The following is a 26,096-nucleotide window of genomic DNA, read 5'->3' as shown; positions in this document are numbered from 1 at the left end:
TCCTAATCCCTAGAACCTGCAAATGTTACCTTACTTGGAAAAAGGGTCTTTGCTGATATAATCAAGTTAAGGATTTTTTTTTAATAAATTTATTTTATTTTTATTTATTTTTGGCTGCGTTGGGTCTTCGTTGCAGCGCATGGGCTTCTCATTGCGGTGGCTTTTGCTGCGAGCATGGGCTCTAGAGTGCAGGCTCAGTAGTTGTAGCGCATGGGCTTAGTTGCTCTGCGGCACGTGGGATCTTTCCAGACCAGGGCTCGAACCCATGTCCCCTGCACTGGCAGGGAGATTCTTAACCACTGCACCACCAGGGAAGTCCAAGGGTGATCTTCTTTACTAAGTTTACCAATTCGAATGCTAATCTCTTCTGGAAACACGCTCACAGACATAACCACTGCGCCACCAGGGAAGCCCCTCAAGTTAAGGATTTTGAGACAAGGAGATCATCCTGGTGGGCCTTAAATCCAGTGACAAGTGTCCTTATAAGAGACACAGAGGAGACAGACACAGCAGAGGAGGTGGCAGTGAGAGGACGGAGGCAGAGATTGGAGTGACGCCCATACCAGCCAAGGAAGGCCAAGGGTTGCTGGCTGCCACCACACGCTGGGAGAGAGGCATGGAGCAGATTTTCTCCCAGCTTCTCCAGAGGCAGGGGCCCTGCCAACTTGATTTCGGACTTCTGGCCCCAGAACTGAGAGAATATGTTTCTGTTGTTTTCAACCATCCAGTTGAGGTCATTCTTTTTTTTTTTTTAATTTATTTTTATTTATTTATGGCTGTGTTGGGTCTTCGTTTCTGTGCGAGGGCTTTCTCTAGTTGTGGCAAGCGGGGGCCACTCTTCATCGTGGTGCGCGGGCCTCTCACTATCGCGGCCTCTCTTGTTGCGGAGCACAGGCTCCAGACGCGCAGGCTCAGTAGTTGCGGCTCATGGACCCAGTTGCTCCGCCGCATGTGGGATCTTCCCAGACCAGGGCACGAACCCATGTCCCCTGCATTGGCAGGCAGATTCTCAACCACTGTGCCACCAGGGAAACCCAGTTGTGGTCATTTTTAACAGCAGCCTCACAAAATAAGTATGGTTGGTGTTCTGGAACATCACCCAGAGCCCCACCACCACCCACCGTAGTCTGCCGATGGCTAAATCTGTCTCTCTCAGTGGATCTCCAGCCTGAGGTTCAGATCTCTGTTCCCAGGAGCCTCGTGCGGGTCCCACAGGAATCTCAAAGCCAATATGTTAAAAAATCCATAACCCGCTCCTTCTCCCAGGCTCCCCCTCGCATGAATGGTACACCTCACTCTAACCTGGGAGAACTTTCTTGCCCCACATTCAAGCCACCCAAATAGCTCCCAGTCCTTCCAGGTCTTTCCATCTCCAGGATTGCACCCTCAGGCAGGTCACCGGCTGTTCTCTCTGGGAGTAACCGCCTCGCTGACCTCTGCGTTTACACTCCACCACTTCAAATTAGCCCTGCAGTACCGAGGACTGGTGAAGATGACCCTCAGACACTTCTTTCTCATGCAACTTACTGTGTCCAGTGTGAAGGATCCACGTTCAGCAGAGGATTCCCAGGATACCTGCTGGCGAGATACGGCTCCTCCAGGCTCCTCTCTTGGTTCCTGGGGGACATGTTCCAGTTGGTGGCTACCTGTCAGCCTGTCCCAAGGGAGGCTCTATAGGACACCCCAAGTGAGGGCTCATCAAGCCTCTATTCCCCTAGTATATCGCCTTGAAACTCCAGCATCATTATTTTATATTGATCCCAAAACTGCCATAAGCACACTGTCACCCGTCTTGAAGGTTAGGATTCTCGGCACAGTTGTTAGCATGCCACCAGGGCCTCATGCCACACCGTTTGAAGGTTCTGTAACAATGGCCAGATGTTACATGGGCCCAGTCTGCTGTGACCAGTGACCGTGACCAGATGTGGACCTGGCTGTCCCCTGCATGGCCAGGCGTCAGAGAGATGGAGCACAATGGGGTGGCGTGATGCACCCCAGCTCCTCTTCCTGGAACAGAGCTGACCCCGTCTCTCCGAACTGGGGCTCGCATACTGCATGGTATGGCCCTGCTTACCCCACCCTCTCACCTCTCCACTCTCCAATGCTTCCTACACTTCAGCTTCACTGAGCTACTGCAGTTCCCTGAATGAGGATAGTTTGTACCTCTTCTGGAACATTCTTTGCCTGAATAATTCCTGCTGATCTTTCAAAACTCAGAGCAAGCGTTGTCTCTGCTAGCAGCTCGGGCTGCTTTAACAAAATATGGACTGGGTGGCTGAAAAAACTGACATTTATTTCTCACAATTCTGGAGGCTGGGAAGTCCAGGATCAAGGTGCTGGCAGATTTGGTGTCTCGTGAGGGCTCTCTGCCAGGTTTGCAGACCACCACCTTCTCTGTGTCCTCACATGGCAGGGAGAAAGAGAGCTCTGGTCTCTCCCTCTTCTTATAAGGACACTAACTGCATCCTCATTCCATCATCTAAACCTAATTACCTCCCAAACGCCCCACCTTCAAATACATGACTTTGGGGATTCAGGCTTCAGCATATGAATTTGAGAGGACACACACATTCTGTCCATAACACCCCCTCTGTTTGTTTGAACTGGAATCCATATGTGGTCCATACATAGCTGTTGGTTGATATGTCTCTTGTCTCTTCTAATTGATCCCAAGACAGGCTGCCCTTCATTTGCTTTTTTAAAAATATTTTATTTTATATTCTATTTTATTATTTTATTGTGATAAGAACACAACATGAGGTCTACCCTCTTGCCCTCCATTTCCTTTTGTTGTTGTAGATGCTTTCCAATTTTCTTTTTTAATTTTATTTATTTATTTATTTATTTTTGGCTGTGTTGGGTCTTCGTTTCTGTGCGAGGGCTTTCTCTAGTCGCGGCGAGCGGGGGCCACTCTTCATCGCGGTGCGCGGGCCTCTCTCTGTCGCGGCCTCTCTTGTTGCGGAGCAGAAGCTCCAGACGCGCAGGCTCAGTAGTTGTGGCTCACGGGGCTAGTCGCTCCGCGGCATGTGGGATCTTCCCAGACCAGGGCTTGAACCCGTGTCCCCTGCATTGTCAGGCAGATTCTCAACCACTGCGCCACCAGGGAAGCCCCCAATTTTCTTTTTTTTTGACTGTGCCACGCACGGCATGCGGGATCTTATTTCCCCGACCAGGGATCGAACCCGTGCCCCCCGCAGTGGAAGTGTGGAGTCTTAACCACTGGACCGCCAGGGAAGTCCCACTTTCCAATTTTTAGTTGAAGAAATCTGGTCATTTATCTTGTAGAGTTTCTCACAGTCAGGATATTTTCAGTTGCAGCCCGTGGGGTCATTTAATACGTTCTTTTGTTCTTGTATTTCCTATAAATTGGTATTTTGATCATATTCAGGTTTTATTTAGGCAAGATACTTATAGTTTGTACCGAAGACTTTCATCAGATGTTATCAACCATTGATGACATTTGCTTATATCAGTGGTTCTCAAAATCCTTGGTTTCAGAATAGTTCTATTCTTAAAAATTATTGGGGGCCCCAAGGAGGTTTTATTTAAATGAGTTGTATCTAGTTGCATTTACTTCATTAGAAATTAAAACTTAGAAATTTAAAAACTATTAGTTCTTTCAAAAATAGCAATAGTAAGTGCGTTACATGTTAACAAAAATAACATAGCTTATGAAAATAACCATTTTCAAAAACAAAAAATAGTACTTAAGAAGAAGAATGGCATTGTCTTACATTTTTGCAAATGTCTTCAACGTCTGGACTGGACTATCAGCTTCTGCATTCAATCTGTTGTGATATGTTGTTTGGGTTGAAATATATGAAGAAAATCCTAGGATCACATGGTCCCCTGTGTCCAGGGTCACATTTTGAGAACTGCTGCTCTAGATCTGTTGCTTCATTAAACGTTTCAAAGCGGTGACCGTCTATCACTCCTTCTCCATTTATTCACAGCACTACTTCCATAAAGAGGGGTCTCCCCTCACCTAGTATTTGATTAGCTCCTTGGTACAGTTCATATAGGAAAGGCAGCTCACACACTTGATTCTTTCTTTTTATTTGCCAGCTTTCAGAATGAAGTGGTTCCCTAACTTCCTCCGTAGATGATCAGAGAGGGCTTTGTTGTGGTGCGAGGGATGGAATGGCATTGATGTGTTTTAGCACTGCAGCTATTATCCTTTATGATGTTCACATCGTCTCACCTGTGGTTTCAATTTGCATTTCCTTGATAACTAATGATGCCAAGCAGCTTATTCAGGCTGGCTCCTGAGTCCTTTTGACTCAGTCCTATTGTTCCTTGAGAGCATCTTTGCTTTCTGGTATGACAAGTTCTAGATTCATCTTGGACATTTTCTGCCTCAGACCTGGAATCAACAACTCCTCCAATGACACCTGTTTCTTTTTAGTGGGAGATAATATTCAGAGTCTAGAATCTGGATGTCAGGGGTACTCACTGCTCCTGGATTGGTCATTATTTCTAGTCCTTTCCGGTCAGCAGAGCTAGGAAATATTATTTGTCTTAAAGAACAATTTTATTAAAGAAATTCTTTAGGGGCTTCCCTGGTGGCACAGTGGTTAAGAATCCGCCTGCCAGTGCAGGGGACACAGGTTCGAGCCCTGGTCCGGGAAGATCTTACATTCCACAGGGCAACTAAGCCCGTGTGCCACAACTACTGAAGCCCTCGCACTCTAGAGCCCGTGCCTGGCAACAAGAGAAGCCACCGCAATGAGAAGCCGGGGCACTGCAACAAAGAATAGCCCCCGCTCTCTGCAACTAGAGAAAGCCTGTGCGCAGCAACGAAGACCCAACACAGCCAGAAAGAAAGAAGAAAGAAAGAAAGAAAGAAAGAAAGAAAGAAAGAAAGAAAGAAAGAAAGAAAGAAAGAGAGGGAAAGAAAGAAAGAAATTTCTATTCAAATTTAAGACCCAAGTGTTTTTAATTAACCTTATTGACCTTCTGTGTTTGCTTTTAACCATGCCAAATCCATGTCAGTTCTCAAGGACACCAACATAACTGCTCACTTGTTTTATTCAACAGTTCATGCACAACACAGCTCAGAGTAACAAAGCCAACCCCACCACCAACAGCATGATTGCTAAATTTAAGTGTTTTCAGTTCTTTTGTCTGTTGAGTATGTTCTGTGAGGAATATGCAGTTAAGTTACGTACCGTGTTTTAAAGTCACTTGCTATAGTTTCTCTCTTTGTGGATATGACCTTTAACTAGACATAAGGGTTCCTTTGTTTTAGCCCGCTTCTGATTTTTAGGAATTTCTTTCTTTTTACATTTCATTTTTAAAAAAAATATTTATTTATTTATTATTTATTTACTTTGGCTGTGCCGGGTGTTAGCTGCAGCACGCGGGATCTTCATTGTGTCCTGTGGGATCTTTAGTTGCGGCATGTGGACTTCTTAGTTGCGGCATGCATGCGGTTTCTAGTTCCCCAACCAGGGATCGAGCCTGGGCCCCCTGCATTGGGAGAGAGAAATCCCACCCACTGGACCACCAAGGAAGTCCCTTACGTTTCATTTTTAAATGGCATTTTAACTAATTTTTTTAAAGAGGGAATACATTCACGTAGTCAAAACCTGAGACAACATAAAAAGATATACAATGAAAAATCTTCCAGCCTCTCTTTTTCATTTTCCCCTTTCCATCCACTTTTATTAGTATCTTGAGTATCCTTTCAGAATTTGTTAAAATGCAGGCAAATATGAATATAGATCACATTCATTATTACATAACTGTGGTTTATCTATACACTGTTCAGCACAGTATCATTTCATAAAATTAAAAGTCATCTTCATTCTTTTTTACAGCTGCATAGAATTCATTTTATGAATGTAGCAAAAGTTATTTAACCAGTTCACTACTGATTGACATTTTAGTTGTTTCATATATTTTGCTATTACAAATGGTTTACATTTAATTTTGTTTTATAATTTTGTAAAATATTTACACAGTTCCATAGCCAAATCTACAAAAAAAAAAAAAATCAATTAAATCTGATGTTCATCCCCATTCCCTCTACCCTATAACCGCTCTGCCCCTGTAAGTAAACATTTAAAATTTTTGTATGGGTTTTTCTTCCATTTTTTTAAAAAAATAGAAGCATATGTATACATGCCTTCAAATTTCCCTTTCTTAGATAAATGAAGCATACAATACACACTTTTCTCTATCTTGATTTAAATTTTTTCAAAAGTGTGAAATAATTACAAACTTACAGAAAAGTTTTCACTATAGTAAAAGGAACATTTTTTTTTTCCATTTGAGAATAAGTTGCCAACATGATACCCCATCACCTCCGAATACTTTTATATTTTCTATTAAAAAAAAATTCTTCTACGTAGCCACAATACAAACATTAAAATCGAGAAATTATCATTGATCTTCACCAAATCCTCGAACCCCACTCAGTTTTATCAGTTGTCCCGATAGTGTCCTTTCTAACGAAAGGCTCCAGCTCACAATCCTGCATAACATATACTTGTCAAGTCTCTGTGGTCTCCTTCGGGCTGAAACAGTTCCTTGGTCTTTCCTTAACTTTCATGACCTCGGCAATTATGAAAATTCCACCCATTATTTTGTAGAATGGCTCTCAGTTGGGGTTTGCTGACGATGACGCCTCATGCTTGGATCCCTCAGGTTATGGGTCTTCTGCATAAAAAGCGATGCTGCATCCTTCTTGTTGCATCAGGAGGTACAATTTCATTTGCCCCGTTACTGATGATGTTCACTTTGAATAAGATGGTGTCTGCGGGGCTTCCCCACTGTGAACCTACTCTCGTCCCCTTTGTAATTAATACATATTTTGTGGGGAGATGCTTTGAGCCTATGTAAGTACCCTGTCCCTCATCAAAGTTTCAATTTGCGTGTGTCTATCAGTATAGACTCATGGATTCAGACTTTATTCAATGGATTATGATTTTTACTGTCACTATTTTGATGCTAATTGTCTTAGATTTGGCCTGTGGGAGCCCTTTCAAGGGGACTCCTGTGTGCTTTTGACACATCTCTATATTTCTTTGAGCACTACCTTGGTTTTTGGCACAAGATATCTCAGACTCATTCGTATATTTCTTGTCTGTGTACTAAAATCAACCATGGCTCCAAGGAGTCCTGGTTCCTTTTAGTGGAAAATGGTATTTAGAACCAATCTGGGCACTGGGGGTGGACACTGCCACCATAGGAGCATCATAGGTGCATCAAAGGTGCAAAATAACGTTTGCTATTCACTACTGTCGCTGATCCCACACCCTCTTAGTGGGTAGAGCTAGGAAGTATGTTTACATTTATATTTACTTCTGGATCTATAGATGTAAATACATATTTACCTGGAACTATATTTCCATATTTATGTATACATGACAAAACACCACAAGTTTTCCAACTCCATAGTTTCTCCTTGTTTTCCCTCTCTCAATATTTGTACCTTCCTCTCCAACAGTGAGAAATCTGGCTCCTGTTGATCTCTTAAAATATTGACTTATTTGGTTAACCCCTATATGTAACCAACCTCGAATCAGAGCCACTTCTCCCCCACAGCTCCCCTCAGTGGAACACAAGCTCTCTCACCTCTCTTGGGGTCTGATACCCCATTCTAGTCCACCCTCCCATGGGGGTACCCTCCTACTCCGTTTGGCCTCTGACACTCCGTGATGGGTGGGCCTCTCATGGAGATGCCCTTCTCGTCCTATTTGGGCTTTGACACCCTGCAGGGGGTAGCAGGACCGGCTGCATGGATATCTGCCTTACACCCCAGCCCACGCCCTCCTGCACCAATGCCCTCCTTACCTGGCTCAGGGTCCCACCTGCACCACAGCATGCATGTCTACCTTGTTCAGCCCACTTCATGGCTTTTGGAATGAATTGTTCAGAAAGGGAAGGGAAGGGAAAAGAAGGACGAAAAAGAGTTCTACCTTAAACATTTAAAAAAATTTTATTGGGCTTCCCTGGTGGTGCAGTGGTTGAGAATCTGCCTGCCAATGCAGGGCACACGGGTTCGAGCCCTGGTCTGGGAAAATACCACATGCCACGGAGCAACTAGGCCCGTGAGCCACAATTACCGAGCCTGCGCATCTGGAGCCTGTGCTCCGCAACAAGAGACGCCGCGATAGTGAGAGGCCTGCGCACCCGCGCACCGCGATGAAGAGTGGCCCCCGCTTGCCACAACTAGAGAAAGCCCTCACACAGAAACGAAGACCCAACACAGCCAAGAATAAATAAATAAATAAACAAAGTAAACAATGCGTTTAAAAAAAATTTTTATTTAATATATCTTCCATATCTATATCTTTCTATGGATGTAGATATATTTTTCATTCCTCTTTTTTTTTAACAGTTGCAATATGCAAATATATCATGGTTTATTCAATTGCTCCTTTGTGGTGGCCATTTGAATTGTTTCCATTGTTTTGCTATTACAAATGGTTAGTTGTCTGGTATGTTTCTGAAGCACCTGGGAACAATCGACTTTGGTATTTTATTTTATTTTATTTTATTTTTTAATTAATTAATTTATTTATTTATTTTTGGCTGTGTTGGGTCTTCATTTCTGTGCGAGGGCTTTCTCTAGTTGTGACAAGCGGGGGCCACTCTTCATCGCGGTGCGCGGGCCTCTCACTATCGCGGCCTCTCGTTGCAGAGCACAGGCTCCAGACGCGCAGGCTCAGTAGTTGTGGCTCACGGGCCCAGTTGCTCCGCGGCATGTGGGATCCTCCCAGACCAGGGCTCGAACCCGTGTCCCCTGCATTGGCAGGCAGATTCTCAACCACTGCGCCACCAGGGAAGCCCTCGACTTTGGTATTTTAGAGGTTCTGTACCCTCAGTCCTGTTCTGTATAAGCCACCAGGTGCTCCTTTTAGAACATGCCCCGGATTTCGGAGAAATCCCCCTCCAGCCTGTCCAGCGCCAAGGATAGATGCTTGAGCCAGTCATTGGACCACAGAGTGGACCTCAGGGAGGCCAAGAGCATTTGACGAGGTTTTGAGCCCAATTGGGGCTCTCCATGTTGAAGGTGACCAAGGATCCGATCAGAGCCTCTGTTTCAGGAAGCATGAATTCCTTTGGCATACACGGAGGAAGGTCACAAGTGCTCTGGCTGTACCCAAATGGCCCTGGGATTTGTTCCATCAGAGGAGTCTCAGGACCCAGGGTGCAGCTGAGGAGACATCCTCCCATCAGCTGGCCTCCCTGCCACGAACTCCAAAGGCAAACTTGAAGAACCCTGTGCATGTAATTCTCATAGGATATATATATTTTTTAAATTAATTAATTAATTAATTTTTGGCTGTGTTGGGTCTTTGTTGCTGTGCGCGGGCTTTCTCTAGTTGCAGCGAGCAGGGGCTACTCTTCATTGCGGTGCGCAGTCTTCTCATTGCGGTGGCTTCTCTTGTTGCGGAGCACAGGCTCTAGGCGCGCGGTCTTCAGTAGTTGCAGCATGCAGGCTCAGTAGTTGCAGCACGTGGGCCTTAGAATGCACAGCCTTCAGTAGCTGTGGCGCGTGGGCTTAGTTGCTCCACGGCATGTGGGATCTTCCCGGACCAGGGCTCGAACCCGTGTCCCCTGAATTGGTAGGCGGACTCTTAACCACTGTGCCACCAGGGAAGTCCCTCGTAGGATATTAAATAAGGCTTTTTTCTCAATTATGCTATTTATTTACTCAACACTTTTTTGCATATAGAATGCAAAGGTACATTTCCTCTTACTCTTGTTATCACAAATGTCAAATTATGAATTAAAAATGCTTTATGGTAGGTGCTCTTGCAAAGTGAATGAGTGAGTGAGTGTGTGTGTGTGTGTATGTGTGTGAATGTCTCATATTTGTGTGTGGGCCAGAACCAAATGAATGATTTTATGAATGAGATTCTAATCAGGATAATGCAGGGCAGCTTCAGGAGATGAGAGGCTCACCTGAGAAGGAAGGAGACATTATTTGGAGGGGAAGGAACTGGCTACGAATTTTGAACACACGGGTTCTCCTGCTCACAGACGTGGACGGGGAACTGTCAGAGGGCGAGCAGAGAGGCTGGTGTTGCTGTTCCAGAAAAGTGAGAAGAGGGATGTGCTTGATGACTGCCCTGCCAGCCAGGCACAAATTATTCATGGGGAGGTGTAGAGTCCGGTGGAAAGAACTCTGGGCTGGCGATAAGGAGGCTGGTGTGTGACTTTGGATGAGTTCTGTTTGGCCTTAAGCAAGTCACTTACACTCTGCGTTGAAGCACCTGTGGCTGCTCAGGTCCCCCAGGGCAGGAATCCGCCCTCTGTATCTCACAGGACCGAGTAGGTTACTAGGTACAAAATGTCAATGTCTAAAATCCTTTCTGCAACAAGGCAGGGTATAAACAGACAGACAGGGACTTCCCTGGTGGTCCAGTGATTGGGACTCCGTGCTCCCAATGCAGGGGGCCCAGATTCGAACCCTGGTCAGGGAACTAGATCTCGCATGCCGCAACTAAGACCCGGCGCAGCCAAATAAATAAATAAATAGTTAAAACAAAACAAAACCAAAAAAACCAGAAAGACAGATAGACCAATAAAACCCAAGGCATGGGGGTCCAGGGTGGACAGTGAGGCCCCGCCCAGGAAAGCCATGTACCCAAGGATCCCAGGGGCATCTTGATCCTGGCTCTAGGGGGAGAGAGCTGCCTGGTGCGTGTCTGAGGGGAGCTGCGTGGAACAGAGTGGCCGGCGGGGTGCCGGGCACCCCAGGAAGAGTCAGGATCGTCCAGGGTGGAGGCCCTGGCAGGAATACAGGTCATTCCCCTTGCAAAAATGAAATTCATATCTCAGGTGGTATCAGTATAGAGAAGACAGCTGGGCACAGAAGTGTCCGGGGAGGCTGTGAGGACAGGTGATGGTGTCACATGACAGCGCTACACAGGGATTCCACCTGACTCCTCCTTTTTGCTGGTCTGGGCTCTCAGAACATGGCGGCTGGCTCTTTCCGCAGACCAGCCTGCGTTTCCCCAGGGCTGTCTCTGGGACCAGAGCTGGGTGAACATGGGCCCCTGAACCTCCACCCACATGCACCCCGGGCCCAGCTGGGGAGCCTGAGATGGCCTCTTGGCCACCACCAGCACATGCATTAGTAATATCCACTGATCCTGCTGGCCCTGCGCCCTGTTTCCAGAGTGGGGCAGTAACCGGAGCCCAGGTGCCCCCTGCTTTCCAGACTCCACCCTATGGTGGGACCATCGGATACCTCTTCTTTTCCTGGTCCTCGATCTCTGCATCAAAATGAAAAGCAAAGAAGTTATTTCTCCTCCGACATCCTGAGCATTCCTTATTCACATCGTCACTTCTTTCAGAGTTTTCCCCAAGATGCAAGTGTTAGGAGGTGACCTGGGAGGCCTCTTAGGGCACCTTGGCTGAGGTGCAAGGCCTTCCTGGGCTGGGCCTCAGTTTCCTCACCTGGAGTGCTCACGTCTGTTCTGAGGCTGGGATTCTGGGGTTCTGGGACTTGGTCCCTGCCCTAATGGGGGCTGCAGTGGATGGTGGGGGACACGGCAAGGCTGCAGTCAGACCACAGCAGGCTAACTGTGTGTGCCAAAGAGCAGCAGAGGCCCAGCTGCGGGAGCTCCTCAGAGGGCATCCTAGACCAAGTAGGTCTGGAGGATGGTAAGAGTCAAGGAGAATGGCGGAGTGCAGGAGGCACTGCTCACACCCCAACCATCCTCTGGCCCAGGAGGGAGGGAGGAGGCTTTGGGAAGCTTCTCTCACCCTGGGCCTGCAGGAAGCTCCTCTTCCCTTCCCAGGGGCGGAGGTTTGGGCCCTGCCTCTCCCCCTGCACCACCCTTCACTCCCACAGCTGCTCTGGGATGTCCCCAAGGGACTCCAGCTCTGCACTGGGGCCTGTGACCTGTCTCTGGCAGCTGTCCTTGGGTGGGAAGGTCCTGGCCACCCCAAAATGCCTCTCCTAGGAGTCCTGTAATTCTCCCTGTGAGAGATAGGGCATTGTTACCTGAACACATATCACACTGGTGAAAAAAACACCTCCAGGAATGAGGCCTTCGGGGAGGGGATGGATGGTCCTGTGCAGGAAGGGAAATTCTGGGGGGAGGGGGTATATCCTAGGTGGGCAAGTGGGGGTCTGGGGCAGCCCAAAGGCACTGAGAAAGTGCAGACAAGAGGGAAGTGGGAGGGCGGGGCCAGCCCAGGCTCCTTGGGTGACCAGCTGTGTGACCTTAGAGAAACCATGACCCTCGAGGGCAGCCAGCCCACTTCCTGCTCACCCACCCATGGCCCTGAGTGTATCTCAAGACTGGCTCTGAACAGAGCTACCTTTACCTGTGGAGGCTGACATCTGGGTCCACAATGGGTGTAGGCCGGGACAGAGACACGGGTCTCGGGGCAGGATGACCAGAGTGGTCTTCTCTGGCTGAAGCTTTCACAAGAGCCCAGAGTTTCAACTGACTGCCCAACACCAGGCTCTGGGGGTCAGGACCAGAGGCCTCGCCCCAGTGCCCACCTTGCCTAGTGGCTGCAGCTGCCCAGCATCACCACCCTCGGCCTGGGGATCCTGGTGGTAGAACTGGGATCTGGAGAGATAAGCAGACAGATGGTGGGAGCTGAGACCCTGGACCAGGGCGAGGACGTGACCCACCCTCCGAGCTTGGTTCTTGTTGGCCCATCCAGGGCACCAGGCCCCTGGGCAGGAGGGAGGGTATCAGAGAGAGGGAGCGTGCCCCAGCCCAGCCAGGCTCAGAGGCCCGGCAGCAAGCGAGGGGTGGGCTCTCTCCCTGGAGGCTCAGGGCCCCCCTGTCCCCAGCTTCCAGGCAGCCAGCAGAGCAGCCTGAGTTTCTAGCGCCCGCCACGGCCCTGCTAGTGCAGTCACAGCTGAGAGGCAGCTGTTGAATAATTCAGCAGCGCTGGGTATCTTGATTCCCCGTGGAAGGCCAACTGCTGGGCCCACAGGCCTCCACCTGGGCAGCGAAGCAGATTCCGGGCCTCCCCAGAGCTTCTCCACACCCCGGAGGGTCTCACTGGCTCTCTCACCAGGTCCAAAACTGCTCCTCCACCCTGCTTTCCCCACAGCTGTGACCCTGCCAGAGCCATCTTTGTCATTTCCCTCTCCTCCATCTCATGTCACCAAGTCTTTCCAATTCCATCTCAGAAACCCCTTTTTATGAGATCCATCTTCCTGGCCTCCACCCTCGTGCAGACCAACACCATCCTGGACCCCCGACAGACCCTGGCTGGGCTCCCCGCCTGCAGAATAGCACCATTTGCCCTGTGCACGACTGCTCACATCTCCCCTGCTTCCAGCGCATTCACGGTTCCCACGTCTCAGGAGCAAGTCCCGCTTCCTACCCTGGATCCGCAGCTCTGCTTGCCTCCCTGGCCCTGCCTGCACCTCCACCCCTGCGCCTTTCTCTCCCCCTACCCCCTACTGCAGGATCTGGGAACAACGTCTGTGTGGTCCCCCTCAGGCTGTTCCAGGCTCTCAGCATTAATTTAGGCCTCTTCCTCAGCCTGGGATATCGCCCCCATCCTCCACCTCCCCAGCTGCCACTCAGCTCCGAAGATGCAGCTCAGGTCTCCTCCTCCAAGGAGCCTTCCCTGAGCACCATGGCCCCATGCCGCGCTGCCTGTGTCTCCATCACAGCCCTTTCCGCAGAGTTTATAACTGTCCAGTCCCGCGTCTGTCTTTTCCACCAGGGTATGGAATATAAATATCTACCTTTCCTTAGGTGTTTATCAGGTATTCTACCCTTTCTTTCTTTCTTTCTTTTTCTTTTACATTTTTCATTTACATCCCTTTTTTTGGTTAAGATACACATAACATAAAATATACCATTTTAACTGGTTTGTTCTGTTTTAACTGAAGTGTACTATTCAGTGGTATTAAGCACATTCACAATGTTGTGCAACCATCACCGCTATCCATTTCCAGATCTCATGCTCCTCTCGTCAGATGGGACTCCTCTCCTTATCAAGTCAGGTCAAGGCCCAGTTCATCCCCGCCTCCTCCTCCATGCAGCCCTCCTGCACACCTTGGCCTCACCCTTCTTGCTGAAGGAACACACATGGAACAATCTGTCACCTATTTATCTCCTACCTTGGAGTGACTACGTGGAATGTGGGTGTCGTTGCATTGGCACTGTCTGCTCAAATAAATTACAAACTGTTTGGGATGAGCGCCTAGGTCTCTTATGCCTTCAGTTACACCCCCTTCCTCCCTGACCCATAATGCAAATCTGGGCACACAGAAGGATCCAGTAAGTACCAGGCAATGGAAGTGTCTAGCTGGTATCATGGCCTGGAGGGACATCAGATCATAGGACATTTGCACCGTCTCTGCCAGGTAGGAATTGAACTAAGCTGCTAGAACTGGCAGAGACTGCCAGTGTGTCCCCGGAGCTACTCCTTACTAATAGAACTCAAGCGTTTTAGAACTCAAATTTTTAAAATATAAATCACAATACTTTTACTTAATAGCAGAACTTTAAAAAACTTCTATTATGAAACATTTATTATCTACTCAAAAGTAGAGAGGATGGTATAATGAACTCCCGTGTACCCAGCACTCAGCTTCAGCAATTGTTAATACATGGCTAATCCTGTTTCATCTATTACATCCCCACCCACCACTGGGTTATTCTGAAACAAATCCAAACATCATATTATTTCATCCATAAATTCAATATGTATTTTTAAAAGGTAGTCTTTGAACATATATATACACACACAATATAAAACAATACCTTTTTCACCTATAAAAAACTAGAATAATTTCTTAATATCATCACATACCACTAATTGTTCAAATTTCCCCAATTGTCTCATAATTTTTTAAAGAACTGACTGTTCCAACAGATTCCCAAAACACGAGGTCCACATATTGCATTAGTAGAACCCCAGTTTTATTCAAGGGGGCAATGTGCCCAGCTGAAGAAGTACATTTCCCCCACTTCCCTGTGCCTCAGTTTGGCCAAGGAGGTATAAGTGGAAGCGTGGAAGAGGCTTCCAAGAAGACTCCTTAAAAGGAGTTGTCAGGTGGGAGATAAAGACCTTTTATTCTTCCCTCCTTCCTTCTTCTTATTGCCTAGAACTTGGAATATGATTTCTGAAGATCTAGCAGCTCTCCTGGACTGTGAGGTGACATGTGGAAAGTGGAAGCCAAAGCTAGGATGACAGAGAGTAGGAACCTAATTTCCCACTCCACTGTTATTTCTAGTCTATACTATTGAGTAATTTAATATTAGGTTCAGTTGTAATAAATAGAAAACAAAACAAACATTTTAAAGCAGTGGCTTAAATATGATAGAAATTATTTTTCTCTCTCATATAATGTAAGTGTTGAGATAAGCAGTCCAAGGCTAATACAGTGGTTGCACAAGGTCATAGAGTATTAGATATCTATGGCTGTGTAACTACACCCCAAACTTAGAGGCTTAAAACTACAAACACTGCTTCTCTGTTTCAGTTTCTGAGGGTTGGGAATCTGGGATTCGTGAGGCCTGGGCTGCAGTCATTCCTAGCTTGACTGGGTCTGGAGGAGCCACTAGTTTAGGGCTTCAATTCCCAGTCATGTGGGTCTCTCCAAAGGGCAGCTCAAAACCGATCGGCTGACTCCCCGCCCTAGAGCGAGAGGGCCAAGACAGAAAGAAGGAGCAAGACAGAGGGCGCTCAAGGTGGAGGCTGTGGTCTTCCACTGGGTCTCAGAAGCAATACCCCCTAGGCCTCTCTTATCCTTCCTGCCCCTTTCTCCTGCCCTTGTGCTCCAGGCCCCCCAATGCTCCTGCCCTGCTGCCCTGCCCCACCTGCCCCTGCAGCCTGTGCCATTGTCCCTCCTTGCCCAACCCTCTCACTTCTGCAGAACACTTTGGGCCCCTGTCCACTACCGTCTCTCTCTCTCCTTTTCTGTATTTTTGTTTTGTGCCTCTGATGCCTGACTTGGCCCCAAGCCACCATTCAATCTCCTTTCCCTCCATACCTCCAGGCCAGCTAGAACCCTGAGACCGCCCACCCCATTCATCTTCCCCCAGACCCGCTCCCACCTCCTTGCGCATCCCTGGCCACTCCCTTACCTGGGCTGCCCTGCGCCTTTCTCTCTTTAAACAACCCCTTCCCATCCAGCCAGGCCGTGATCAAACCCCTTCTTCCAGGAAGCCCCCTCCTTGTGGTTTGTGGTTCTTTCGAGAACTTTATTCCTCCCTGCCCAAAAGGTCAGTTGGGGAGGCCAGGTCAGGCGGGGTAAGTTGCCTCTCCCCTTCCGGGAGTAACAGGGTTTGTAGAGTGGCGGGCACAGTGGTAGTACGCACATCAACTTTGGTGCCTATGTGCTGATTTCCCTTTCTGCTCTGGGGGCTCTTTCCCTAGAGGGATCACGTTGAAGAGGTCTACATCCCTCGCCTCCGGGTCCCCACCCACTAGCACAGGGTCCTGGCTTCTGCCAGGACTTTTCTATCTTCAGCACATGAAGCAGAGAGGAGGGATGGTTAGATTCAGGTCGGGTGGCCGGGGTGTCTGCTGGGGTGGACTTGTTCTGGCCGGGTTGCTCCCGAGGCCGGTCTCCGAAGTTCCTCAGCTCCTTTCATTTTCCAAGTCTGGTCTTAAAGCCTTCCAGGAATTCTGGGGCCCCACCTTGACCTTCCAACAAGCCGCTGCTTACTTAAGCACTCTCATCTGTCGCTGGCCACCAGGAGCCACGGCCAAAGGGGCAGTCAGGCTGGGAGGCTCTGGATCCTACTGAGATGGGCAAGGAGGGTCAAGGCCAGGGGAAGGGGGGGCGGGGGGCGGCCTCTGCGGCACTAATGGGGGACCCCAGGTGGGGCCCATGTCTCAGGTTTGTGTTTGAGTGACGTCGTTGGTTTTCTTTCTGGCAACTGCAGGGCACCTCGGCAGGTCCAAGTGAGGTCTCCCGCTGGCGAGACGCCCGGAGGCCTCCGGGTCCCACCCGGGCCGGCTGGGCGGGCGCAGGGGCTGAAGGGCGGGGCCTCCCGGGAGCCAGGGCCGCAGCGCGAGGCCCGCGCGCCCCCTGGTGGCAGAGGGGGGGGCGCACTAAGATGGCCGGGGCTGGGCCGCGCCCCTCCGCGCCCGCCCCGGGCCCTTCGCCCCAGCCGGCTCGAGGAAGAGTCCCCAGACTCGTGGAGGAGCCACTTCCGTCCCCACAGGGGACACCTCCGAGCCCTCGGAGGGACTGTAGCGTGAGATCGCGGGCTCTAGCCAGCAGCGCGCGGCGGGGCGCATGGTCGGGGGCGCCCTCGCGTCCTGGAAGCCACGCCCCCGGGCCGGGGGGCTGCAGCGGCCGGACCCAGAGGGTGCCCCCACTACCAACCCCGGCCCCGATTCGCCCGCGGCCTGCGGGCTCTGCACGACCCCAGAACATACCCTGCGGAGGGTGAGGTTATGGGTTCTGCGCCAAATCCCCCATAAAAGTCGCTTTTGTGGTTTATTTGCGTGTCCTAAAACTTCCTTCTCTACCTGGAGGCTTCCAGGGCTGCACCGTCCAGTAGGTGGCCACGACGAGCCACTTGTGGCTCTTGAGCCGTACCAGGTGGTGACTGAGGGACTGAATTTTTCATCTTATTTAATTATAATTAACTTAAATTTTAAAACAAGCAGTGTACATTTTTCTGTAACCCAACTTTGTTTTGGTAGGACTACGTGTTACCTTTAACGTAGAAAATGTAAGCGTCCAAATTGAGATGTGCTGTGTAAAATACACACTGGATTTCAAAGAGTTAGTACAAAATTGAGAATGCAAAATATCTCATTCATTTTTAAATAGTAATTACACACTGAAATAATATTTTGGATGGATTGAGTTAAATAAAACATTAATTTTACTTTGTTTTAAAAGAAACGTGGCTATTAGAAAGTTTTAAATTATTTATGTAGATGGCATTCTATTTTTATATTTCTGCTCTAGGGTTCAGTCTGAGTTTTATTTTCTGACTCCACTGCAGGGCCCAGAGGGTGGGGTCACTGCTATCAGTGGAAATGGGGATGTGTGTAGGGAAAGGCCCTGACCCTCAAGGACCAAGCCCACAGGGCCTCTGGGCAGGTCAGCCAGGCTCAGCCGGTCAACCAGGAGGCATCTCGTAGGAGCCCCAGGTGGCAGAATGAGGCTCACACAGACACAGGTGCCCACAGCCCCAGTCGAGCATGGAAAGAAAGAACACTCATCTGTGGCCTGAAGATGTGGGTCCAGCATTGGCTGTGCCACGAACTCTGTGTGCCTGGGTCTCTTGGCACCTCACAAGGAGTTAATGTGAAGGGGCCAAGTCCTGGTCCACTTCCAGAGGGGCTCCCAGGGCCAGTGTGAGGATCACAAGGGGAAGGCCTCTCCGGCCAACGCTGATGCTGGCTGTCTGCGGAGGAGGGCACTGTGGAAGACTTTCACAAGTTTCTGGAATGCTGATTTGTTACCAGCACGTAATTTTTTGAAATCTGTAGAAGAGCATCTTTTAAACGCTTTGTTCCACACTTTTACATGCACGTTAGTAGACTGTGGCAGGCACCTGATCCACTGTTTATAGAGCTGGAGAGAACAGAACTTAGGCTGAAGCTTCTCAAAGGGAGCTGCTAGCTCTGCGCTGGCTGACTTAGGTGGTAGGAGCCAAGGGAAGGGGAGCTGAGAGAGACCTGAAGGCCAAACCCCACCGGCTGTCCAGCAGCCCCTTCCCAGGTTAATTGTCAATGATGGGGCAGCCAGAAGGGCCAAGTTTGTCTTTCAGGGAGCTCAAGTCTGTTCCTGCCACCCCCGTCATTTGACACCAGAAGCCAAGTTTGAGCCCCAAAGAGCTCTGAGGAGCCCAGGTCCACAGAAGTGCCCCGGCTCTTTTTCAAAATTAAACATCCTTCATTATAGACATACATGCGTCTACCCCGCCCCCCCCAACACACACACACAAAGTGAGGGAGAAACGCCCCTGTGCCTTTTACCTTCAAACATTAAATCCCTAGTAAGGGTAACTCTGCAGTTCTAAGAAGTTCTGGGTGCACAAACCCTACCATGTGAGGCACTGGAGAGCAGGGTTGGCCCAAGGTAGATTGTCCCAGGCTCACTCGGGCATCTGAGTCCCTGAGAAGCCTGTGGGCTCCTCATAAGCAAGGCTGCTCAGTCTGTCAGGTGGCTCCCGGGCCTCTGCAGGTCCAAGGATTGTGGGAGCCAGACAAATCCTCTTTGCCCTGGTTCTAGGTAGGGAGCAGAAAACACCAGGGCCCAGTGTCACAGAAATTTATCCCCTGGGGTAGAGAGCAGCCTTCGGAGATAAGAAGAGCTTAAAGTAAGTAAAAGTTCTGGGGCTCTGAGCCCATAACTTTCTGTTCCAGGACAATATGTTTCAGAAACCCTGCATCCCCCTTCTCAGGAAAGGGGCAGTGCCTCAGGCAGGCAGTGGAGAGCCGCCTGCCACTTGGGAAGCAGCTGGACTGAGGCTGAGAGGTAAGAGTGATGCTGGGAGAAATTACTGGTGGGGGAGGGACCCAAGCCCCACTGGATGCACAGAAATTCCTCATGTTTTTTTTTTTTTTTTAAATAAATATATTTATTTATTTATTTTTGGTTTTGTTGGGTGTTCGTTGCTGCGCACGGGCTTTCTCTAGTTGCGGCGAGCAGGGGCTACTCTTCGTTGCGGTGCTGCGGGCTTCTCATTGCGGTGGCTCCTCTTGTTGCAGAGCACGGACTCTAGGCGCGTGGGCTTCAGTAGTTGTGGCGCTCAGGCTCAGTAGTTGTGGCACTCAGGCTCAGTAGTTGTGGCGCTCAGGCTCAGTAGTTGTGGCGCACGGGCTTAGTTGCTCCACGGCATGTGGGATCTTCCCGGAACAGGGCTCGAATCTGTGTCCTCTGCATTGGCAGGTGGATTCCCAACCACTGCACCACCAGGGAAGTCCCACTCATGGGGTTTTTAAAAGCAGCTGCCTGCGTGAGATCAATAGGATGACTGTTCACATGTCCCATAGATCTAATTCTTTCAGCTGGAAAACGGGTGCTCTAAATTCCCAAAGCTCTTTGGGTCCTAAAACTCTAACCTCTGGTCTTGAAACCTTGGTGTTTTTCAGGTTGATATAATATCCTCTCTCAGGATACTGAGTCCTATGATATGGTTTCATTTCAGAGCCTGGATGGGGTTCTGAGTCACAAAGTGTCAGTCAGAACCTACTAGTTTAGGGACCACATGTTAGAGATGAACCTGAGGCCCACAGAGCTCAAGGCCACACAGCTGGTTAACAGAAGAGATGGCACCAGGACTCACAGCGCTGGTTCCGTTCTTTGGTCCACTGTGACCTTGGCTGAGGAGTTAGTGAAGACCAACAGCAAAGCCTTCTGTTGACTGTTTTGTTTCTGAGCACTGGAGCCAGGGGAGCTTGAGATGTCTGTTGGCAGGGTTCCTGGGTGGCCTTACCCTCCTCCTCTGGTGGATACAAAGCTGTGCCTACAGTCAACTACATCGGGATGCAGTAAGGAAAAAAAGGAGTGTGGGGGAAATGAATAAGGAGAAGAAAACAGTGGAAGAGAGCTGGAATGAGGGCATGTTACCAAAGGACAACTTTTCCCTTTGTCTAAAGGGTCTTCTAACTAAATCCAGCAAAAGTAAATAGACTAATGAGGCAACATCGCCACCTGGTGGCCGAAGAGGACATATGCTTTTAGAAAGGAATTGAAATGTTGGGCTGCTCCAGTGATCAGATTCAGATGCAACACCCACGGCTTTCCCCTTCCTTGTTGAGGCAGATCAGCCCCAGCAGGAAGCTGTACTGTCTGTGAATTCCAGACCAAGCGGGTACCCTTTGCTCAGCATTAGTTAACAGGGTCTAGAGGTTTGGGCTGAACAGCAACACAGGAGCCATACCTGTTGATCCACATGGGGGTAGGCGGGGTCCTCCAGGCTACAGGACTTCACAGAACAGATGGCTTTTCAAGGCTCTGGTAGAGAAGCCTCAGAGCCAGCCCTGTTTATAGCCAGCAGTCACCTGCCACTCCAGGTATAGGGGTAGGGCTCTTGTAGGCAGGACCTCTCAGTTACTACCGCCTACATATGACACTCCCTTCCCAACCTAACCCAGTCACCTGCCTCATAAGAGATTCTCAGTTTAAAAAAAAAAAAAGCAAGCCATTGTCTGCTGCTCAGAGGAGCCGGATGAATAGGGAGGGTGTTTTAAAATATCGGGCTTAGTAATCATGGGGGCTGTTATCTTATTGATCAAGGTCCAGCCATTTGCCAAGGTATATACACATTTTATTTAAAAAAGTTTACAGTTTTCATTATACACAACTATTAAGAGGTTATAGTCAGAGGAGGCATTTGTCCTGTTGACAGAAGTGCCCACTAGATCATCACAATGCAAGGAAAAAGGTGGAAGGGAGGAGAGGGGGCAAGGAAAAAATAAGTGATAAAAAGCTTAGATTTCAATTAAGGGCTGGTAAGTCCCTTTTATCTCTTCAAGTATCACACAATATGTACCAAATACAATCAGTAAATAATGGCCATTTCTTCCCAAGCCCGCGGCCAAGATGAATATTTGCTGAATTAAGAGTCCTGGCCCTTCCTCAGGTGAGTGGAGAAACTGCATACCTGAGGGTTTACTCTCCCTTCCCCCCAAGGGGCCTCCACTCCATTCAGTCCCTAATGGAATCACCAAGGTGTTCAGTGGCCAGAGAAAATATGAACATGGATTCAGAAGTCCAAAGAAATGCAGGTCTTTGAGCCCAATCAGAAATGATTTGATTTCAGTCAACAAGGCTGTGAACCCAGCCAGGAAGTTGGTGAGATGAATAAAACTCTAACTTTTGTTAATGGCTTTCACTTTTCTAATTGAGTCCCTAGAACACAGAAGGGTCACATGCCATTTAAAGTCAAACACTAGTTCCCAGAAAGTTGGTATCTAACAACTTCATTATGGGGGCTAGCAGAGGATCTGTCTTTCATGATTCTCAGCCATCCCAATAGGAGGTCTAATAAAAAGCAAGTGTCAGGCCAAGGCCAACTAGGGCTTCAGGGAGCCTTGTGAGGGAAAAAATTCCTTCGAGGGGAGACACTCTTCTGGAGCTTAGATCAGCCAGTTGGCAATTAGAACAGCTTTTGGAGTGGAAGAAAAACGTTAGGTACTGGAGAGATATATGGCAACTTCTGATAATTATCTCACTAGTATAAAACGCTGGTTGAAACTGCACAGTAACCTCAAGGAGCGCGATGCGATTGAAGACAAAAGAGCAAAAATGCCAGTGTCTAGGTTGGCTACCTTAAAACGCAACCCACAAGGCCCCAGTGCTGGGGCGGCTGGAGGGTAGCGGATTGCATGCTGCTGTGGTGCAGCCATCTTGCTTTCTGGTGTTTGGCTAGAGCTGGAGCTCAGTCATTTGAACAGGGGCAAAGAATGGCTTGTGCTGGTAAACCACAAGGCAGGATTTCAAAAATGATGGGTACTAGGGAAGGGAAGGGAAGGGAAGGGAAGGGAAGGGAAACTGCCAGAAGCAGCTCTGACCTACCACCACCACCTTTAAAAGCAATAATGTGCAGCCTTTCTGAGGGGCTCTGAATGCTTCTCTGAGTGTTATGATGGGACAACGTGGAAAAGCTTTTGGTGTCATACCACCCCCTGCTCCAGACTCACTCTACCATCTATTACTGGGGGCCCAGAGTCCTCAGAATCACAGCCAGGCCCTCTTCCAGCTTCCTCTCCTACTCCTACCTCTCCCAGGCACAGGGAAGGGACAAAAAAGTTAGTGTAAGAATGGATTCTGTTCAACATATCAAAAGTCAATTTCCCAGTGGAGAGGAAAAGCTCCACACAGAGCCAAAAACATGCATGGGATCAAGGTTAGTGCCCAAAAAGGACAGACTTGCACAGAATGAGAGGGTACAGTGTGATCTGGGCAGCAATTTCCAGGAGCTTCCAGTGCTAGCAGAGAAGCCTAGTTACACCTTTATCACACAGACTTGGATGGGCGCACACACACGTGCATACACACTGTAGCCATACTCAGATCTGCTTCTTAACCCCTGCAACCTCCAACAAATCTTCATTTGGAAATTCTGCACCACCAGATTCCTAGTGCTGGAGTTCTCGATCACAGGCAAGCTGAAGTCTTTTTGTTAGAGAAACATGGATTTAGTCAGGGAACAGAGCTGTGGCACTGCTCACATACCTTCCCTAAACTTGGTTCTACTAGTTTTTTGTTTTGTCTTGTTTTTTGACAAGATTAAAAGCAATTATTATCCGGACATTATTTTTTTTGAAAGGTAATTAGAACACTATTGTTTATACAATATTGAAAAAATACAGTTTTTTATTGTTTGAACTCAAATCACCACCCAGCACTTTAAGCCTACCCTAAGTCGCACCTACAAATAACGGTTATAGCACAAGCAAACTGCTAATTCAGCAGGTAAGCAAGTTAGACAGTGCCAGCAGAGACCCTCCCTCCCCCAAAGTAATGAGAAGACAACGTGCTAGATAAGAGTTAAAGTACTCCATTACATGTTAAATAGTTAATACTACCCTTCCAACAAGCCACAAATGCTAGATAGATAACTCAGTACGGTTAACTAACCACAGCCCTACATAACTGCACTTTTAATTTTTTTTTTTTTAAAAGAAAACCTTTTGCTTCATGCCCGTAATTAACATAAAATAAGTACATTCTTTGTTTTTTATTTAGGAAAATAATCATGCTAAAAGCAAGTTGTACTTTATATAGATTTTCAAAGAAAAGATTGATTGTGCTTTTTGAATAAAAAAGATAGGGTATCTTCAATCTCATTGACTCAAATCTTGTGGAATATAGCACTTATAAACTAAAAACACACAGAGAGAAGGATTAAATTATCCCAGTAGGACATTCAAAAATCATCTCGAGAAGATTTCAGGATTGGCTAATTTTGCTATTGTCCTACTGGTTGTGTCAACCCCCCCCCCCCCGCCCCCCAACTACTGTCTGAAGTTCTCCAAATTCAGCAGGCAACACTCAGATCTGAAAGAAACTCTGCCAGCAACCTGGACATATGGTTAGCTGAGTAAACATTTGATTAGCAGGCATTTAAACTGATTTCCTCTTAACATATACAGGAGAGAAAATTCTCTTCCTTCAAAACCTGTTCTACATCATATTTCTGAATCCTTTCCTCCTATTCAGTCTCACTCTGAAAAAAAAAAAAAAAAAAAAGCTGTGTTTGTTTTTCCCATGTAGAGTCACTTTGGGTACAAAAACCTTTATTTGTTCCAATTATTACTCATTTTAAATTTAGAATGTGAGTTGGGTCTAAAATACCTATTTCCCACTCCCACGAGCAGACGATGACCCGGCTGCTGCCAAGAGCAGCAGCAGAAGGGAAAACAGAATCAAAACCTGAACGAGAGTACCCAGGAGTCACAGCCACCAGGAGGGTCTTCTTCCCAAGTCTAATGGTCCACTGAGTGGCTGTCCAAGGAGGAGGCCATCTCTTGGTAGGTGAAGATTAAATCTGCAACCTAAGCACAATGCACACACACCAAAAAGAAAAAAAAACAACCCAAACCCCACAACCATCCTCAAATATAAAGCTCTGAGTCCAGGGTAGCGGTCTCACAGTGGCCAACAATAGGATGAGGATGTGACTCTGCACGTGTTGGATGAGAGGAAACATCTTCCCAGTCACTTTTCTCCTCCTGTCCTGTCCTCTCAGAAAAGGTCTGGATTACAAATTCTACCCCCAAGAAAAAGAATCAGATTCAGAAAACATTCCAAAAGGTTCTCCAAAGCAAAACACTTGTGGCTGCAGGGCCTGGTAGCGAGAAGGGCAGGAATCTACATATAAAAATGTACTTAAAATCCAAGTCAAAAAAATTGTTTTAAGTTTCAATACTCCAATTAGCTCCCTGTTTTATACTGTTACTCCACAGAAATGGGGCCACCTAGGATGCACAGGAAGAAGCAGCTCTGATTCTGACATGGCTGGCTCTAAATGCTCCCAAGCAGGCCTTTTCCTCCCCAATTTTTTCCTTTCCAGTTTGAAAAAGCACTATTCTATCTTCACATCCAAGAGCTGGTTGGTTTGGTTTGTTTCTTTGGAACCATCAATAAAAGAAGCAACTTTTTCCTGTTCTTTTTACTCATGTCTATCTATCAGAGCGGCTGTTTCTTTTGACAGTTCAGTAGCACACAGGCTGACTTGGCTAAATGGACTTATGAATGCATGCATTCGGACCGCATATTGCTACCAAAATGGAATGTGGGAATATGCTATGCACCTCAGGTTGAGAAATGACCAAGAAATCAAGATCTAAAGGGTGATATATAATATATATATATCAATGCTATTATTCATAAAAACCTTGTTTAGTAATAAAAAAAATTGCTTTGTTTAAATATGAATATTATAGTCTGCTTCTCATGGTTAGGAAATAATAGTCTTTCTGAAAAGCAGGTGCTTTTTCTACTACAACTCCATATCCTGGGCCTCATCTTCCGAAAAGTCAGACATAGAACTCTCCGATGAACTGTCTCCGGTGCCCTCTTCCTGCTCTTTCAGTGCCTCCTCTGTCGCATATTTCTGGATGTACTCTGCACAGGGGGTTGGGATAAAGAAAACACAAGGATAGTGAGCAGGCAGGCATGTGCTTCAGCGACCCCAAAGCTGGCAAGTCCCAGGGAGGTTCAAGTTTTCCCTATTCGGTATGGGCAGTAGGGAACAGACAATGACAAAGATGACAGTTATTATAGTCACTAAATCTAAGGGGAAAATTGTACAGGGAGGTGTCTTTGGAGTTTATGCATTTCGCCCCCTTAGTAAGAGAGGCAAATCTGAACACTTGATTTGCAGGGGAACACATACACTGCACCGCCATGCGAGATCTTCTTTGGGCCATTACCTCCCACGTGGATGTGTACAAGACAGCCGACCACCCTGGGCCTCGCCTGCAAGGCTCAGGAAGGTCGGCAGACGTCCAGGACGGTGTCTGGGGTTAACCAGGCCCCAGTTTTCCAGCCAGGGCGCTCTCACTCTCTCCTTGTTGCCTACTGATATGGCTGCACTCCTCCAAACTTGATGGACTGGGGAAATGTAAACCTCACATTTTCTTTTACTTTCTATGTTAATAAAACTATTCACCCCCCATATAGAACAGGACTAGTTATGATTCCATAGTAATTTATAAGGAAATCC

General features: G+C 47.9%; 1 protein-coding gene across 1 annotated transcript in view; it reads right to left on the bottom strand.

The window, feature by feature from the left end:
- Positions 1-21,174: 21,174 nt before the first annotated feature.
- UBE2H (ubiquitin conjugating enzyme E2 H) overlaps positions 21,175-26,096 on the bottom strand; it is a 102,799-nt gene continuing 97,877 nt past the window's right edge. Inside the window, exon 7 of the mRNA XM_057549784.1 lies at positions 21,175-25,495. Within this exon, the coding sequence (XP_057405767.1) occupies positions 25,371-25,495 (125 nt within the window). The 3' untranslated portion in view covers positions 21,175-25,370. The remainder of the gene's footprint in view (positions 25,496-26,096) is intronic.

Source organism: Balaenoptera acutorostrata, chromosome 7 (genome assembly GCF_949987535.1).
Source record: "Balaenoptera acutorostrata chromosome 7, mBalAcu1.1, whole genome shotgun sequence".
NCBI lineage: Eukaryota > Metazoa > Chordata > Mammalia > Artiodactyla > Balaenopteridae > Balaenoptera > Balaenoptera acutorostrata.
Note: the sequence above shows the minus strand (reverse complement) of the source record. Positions and strands in the feature narration are given on the sequence as shown.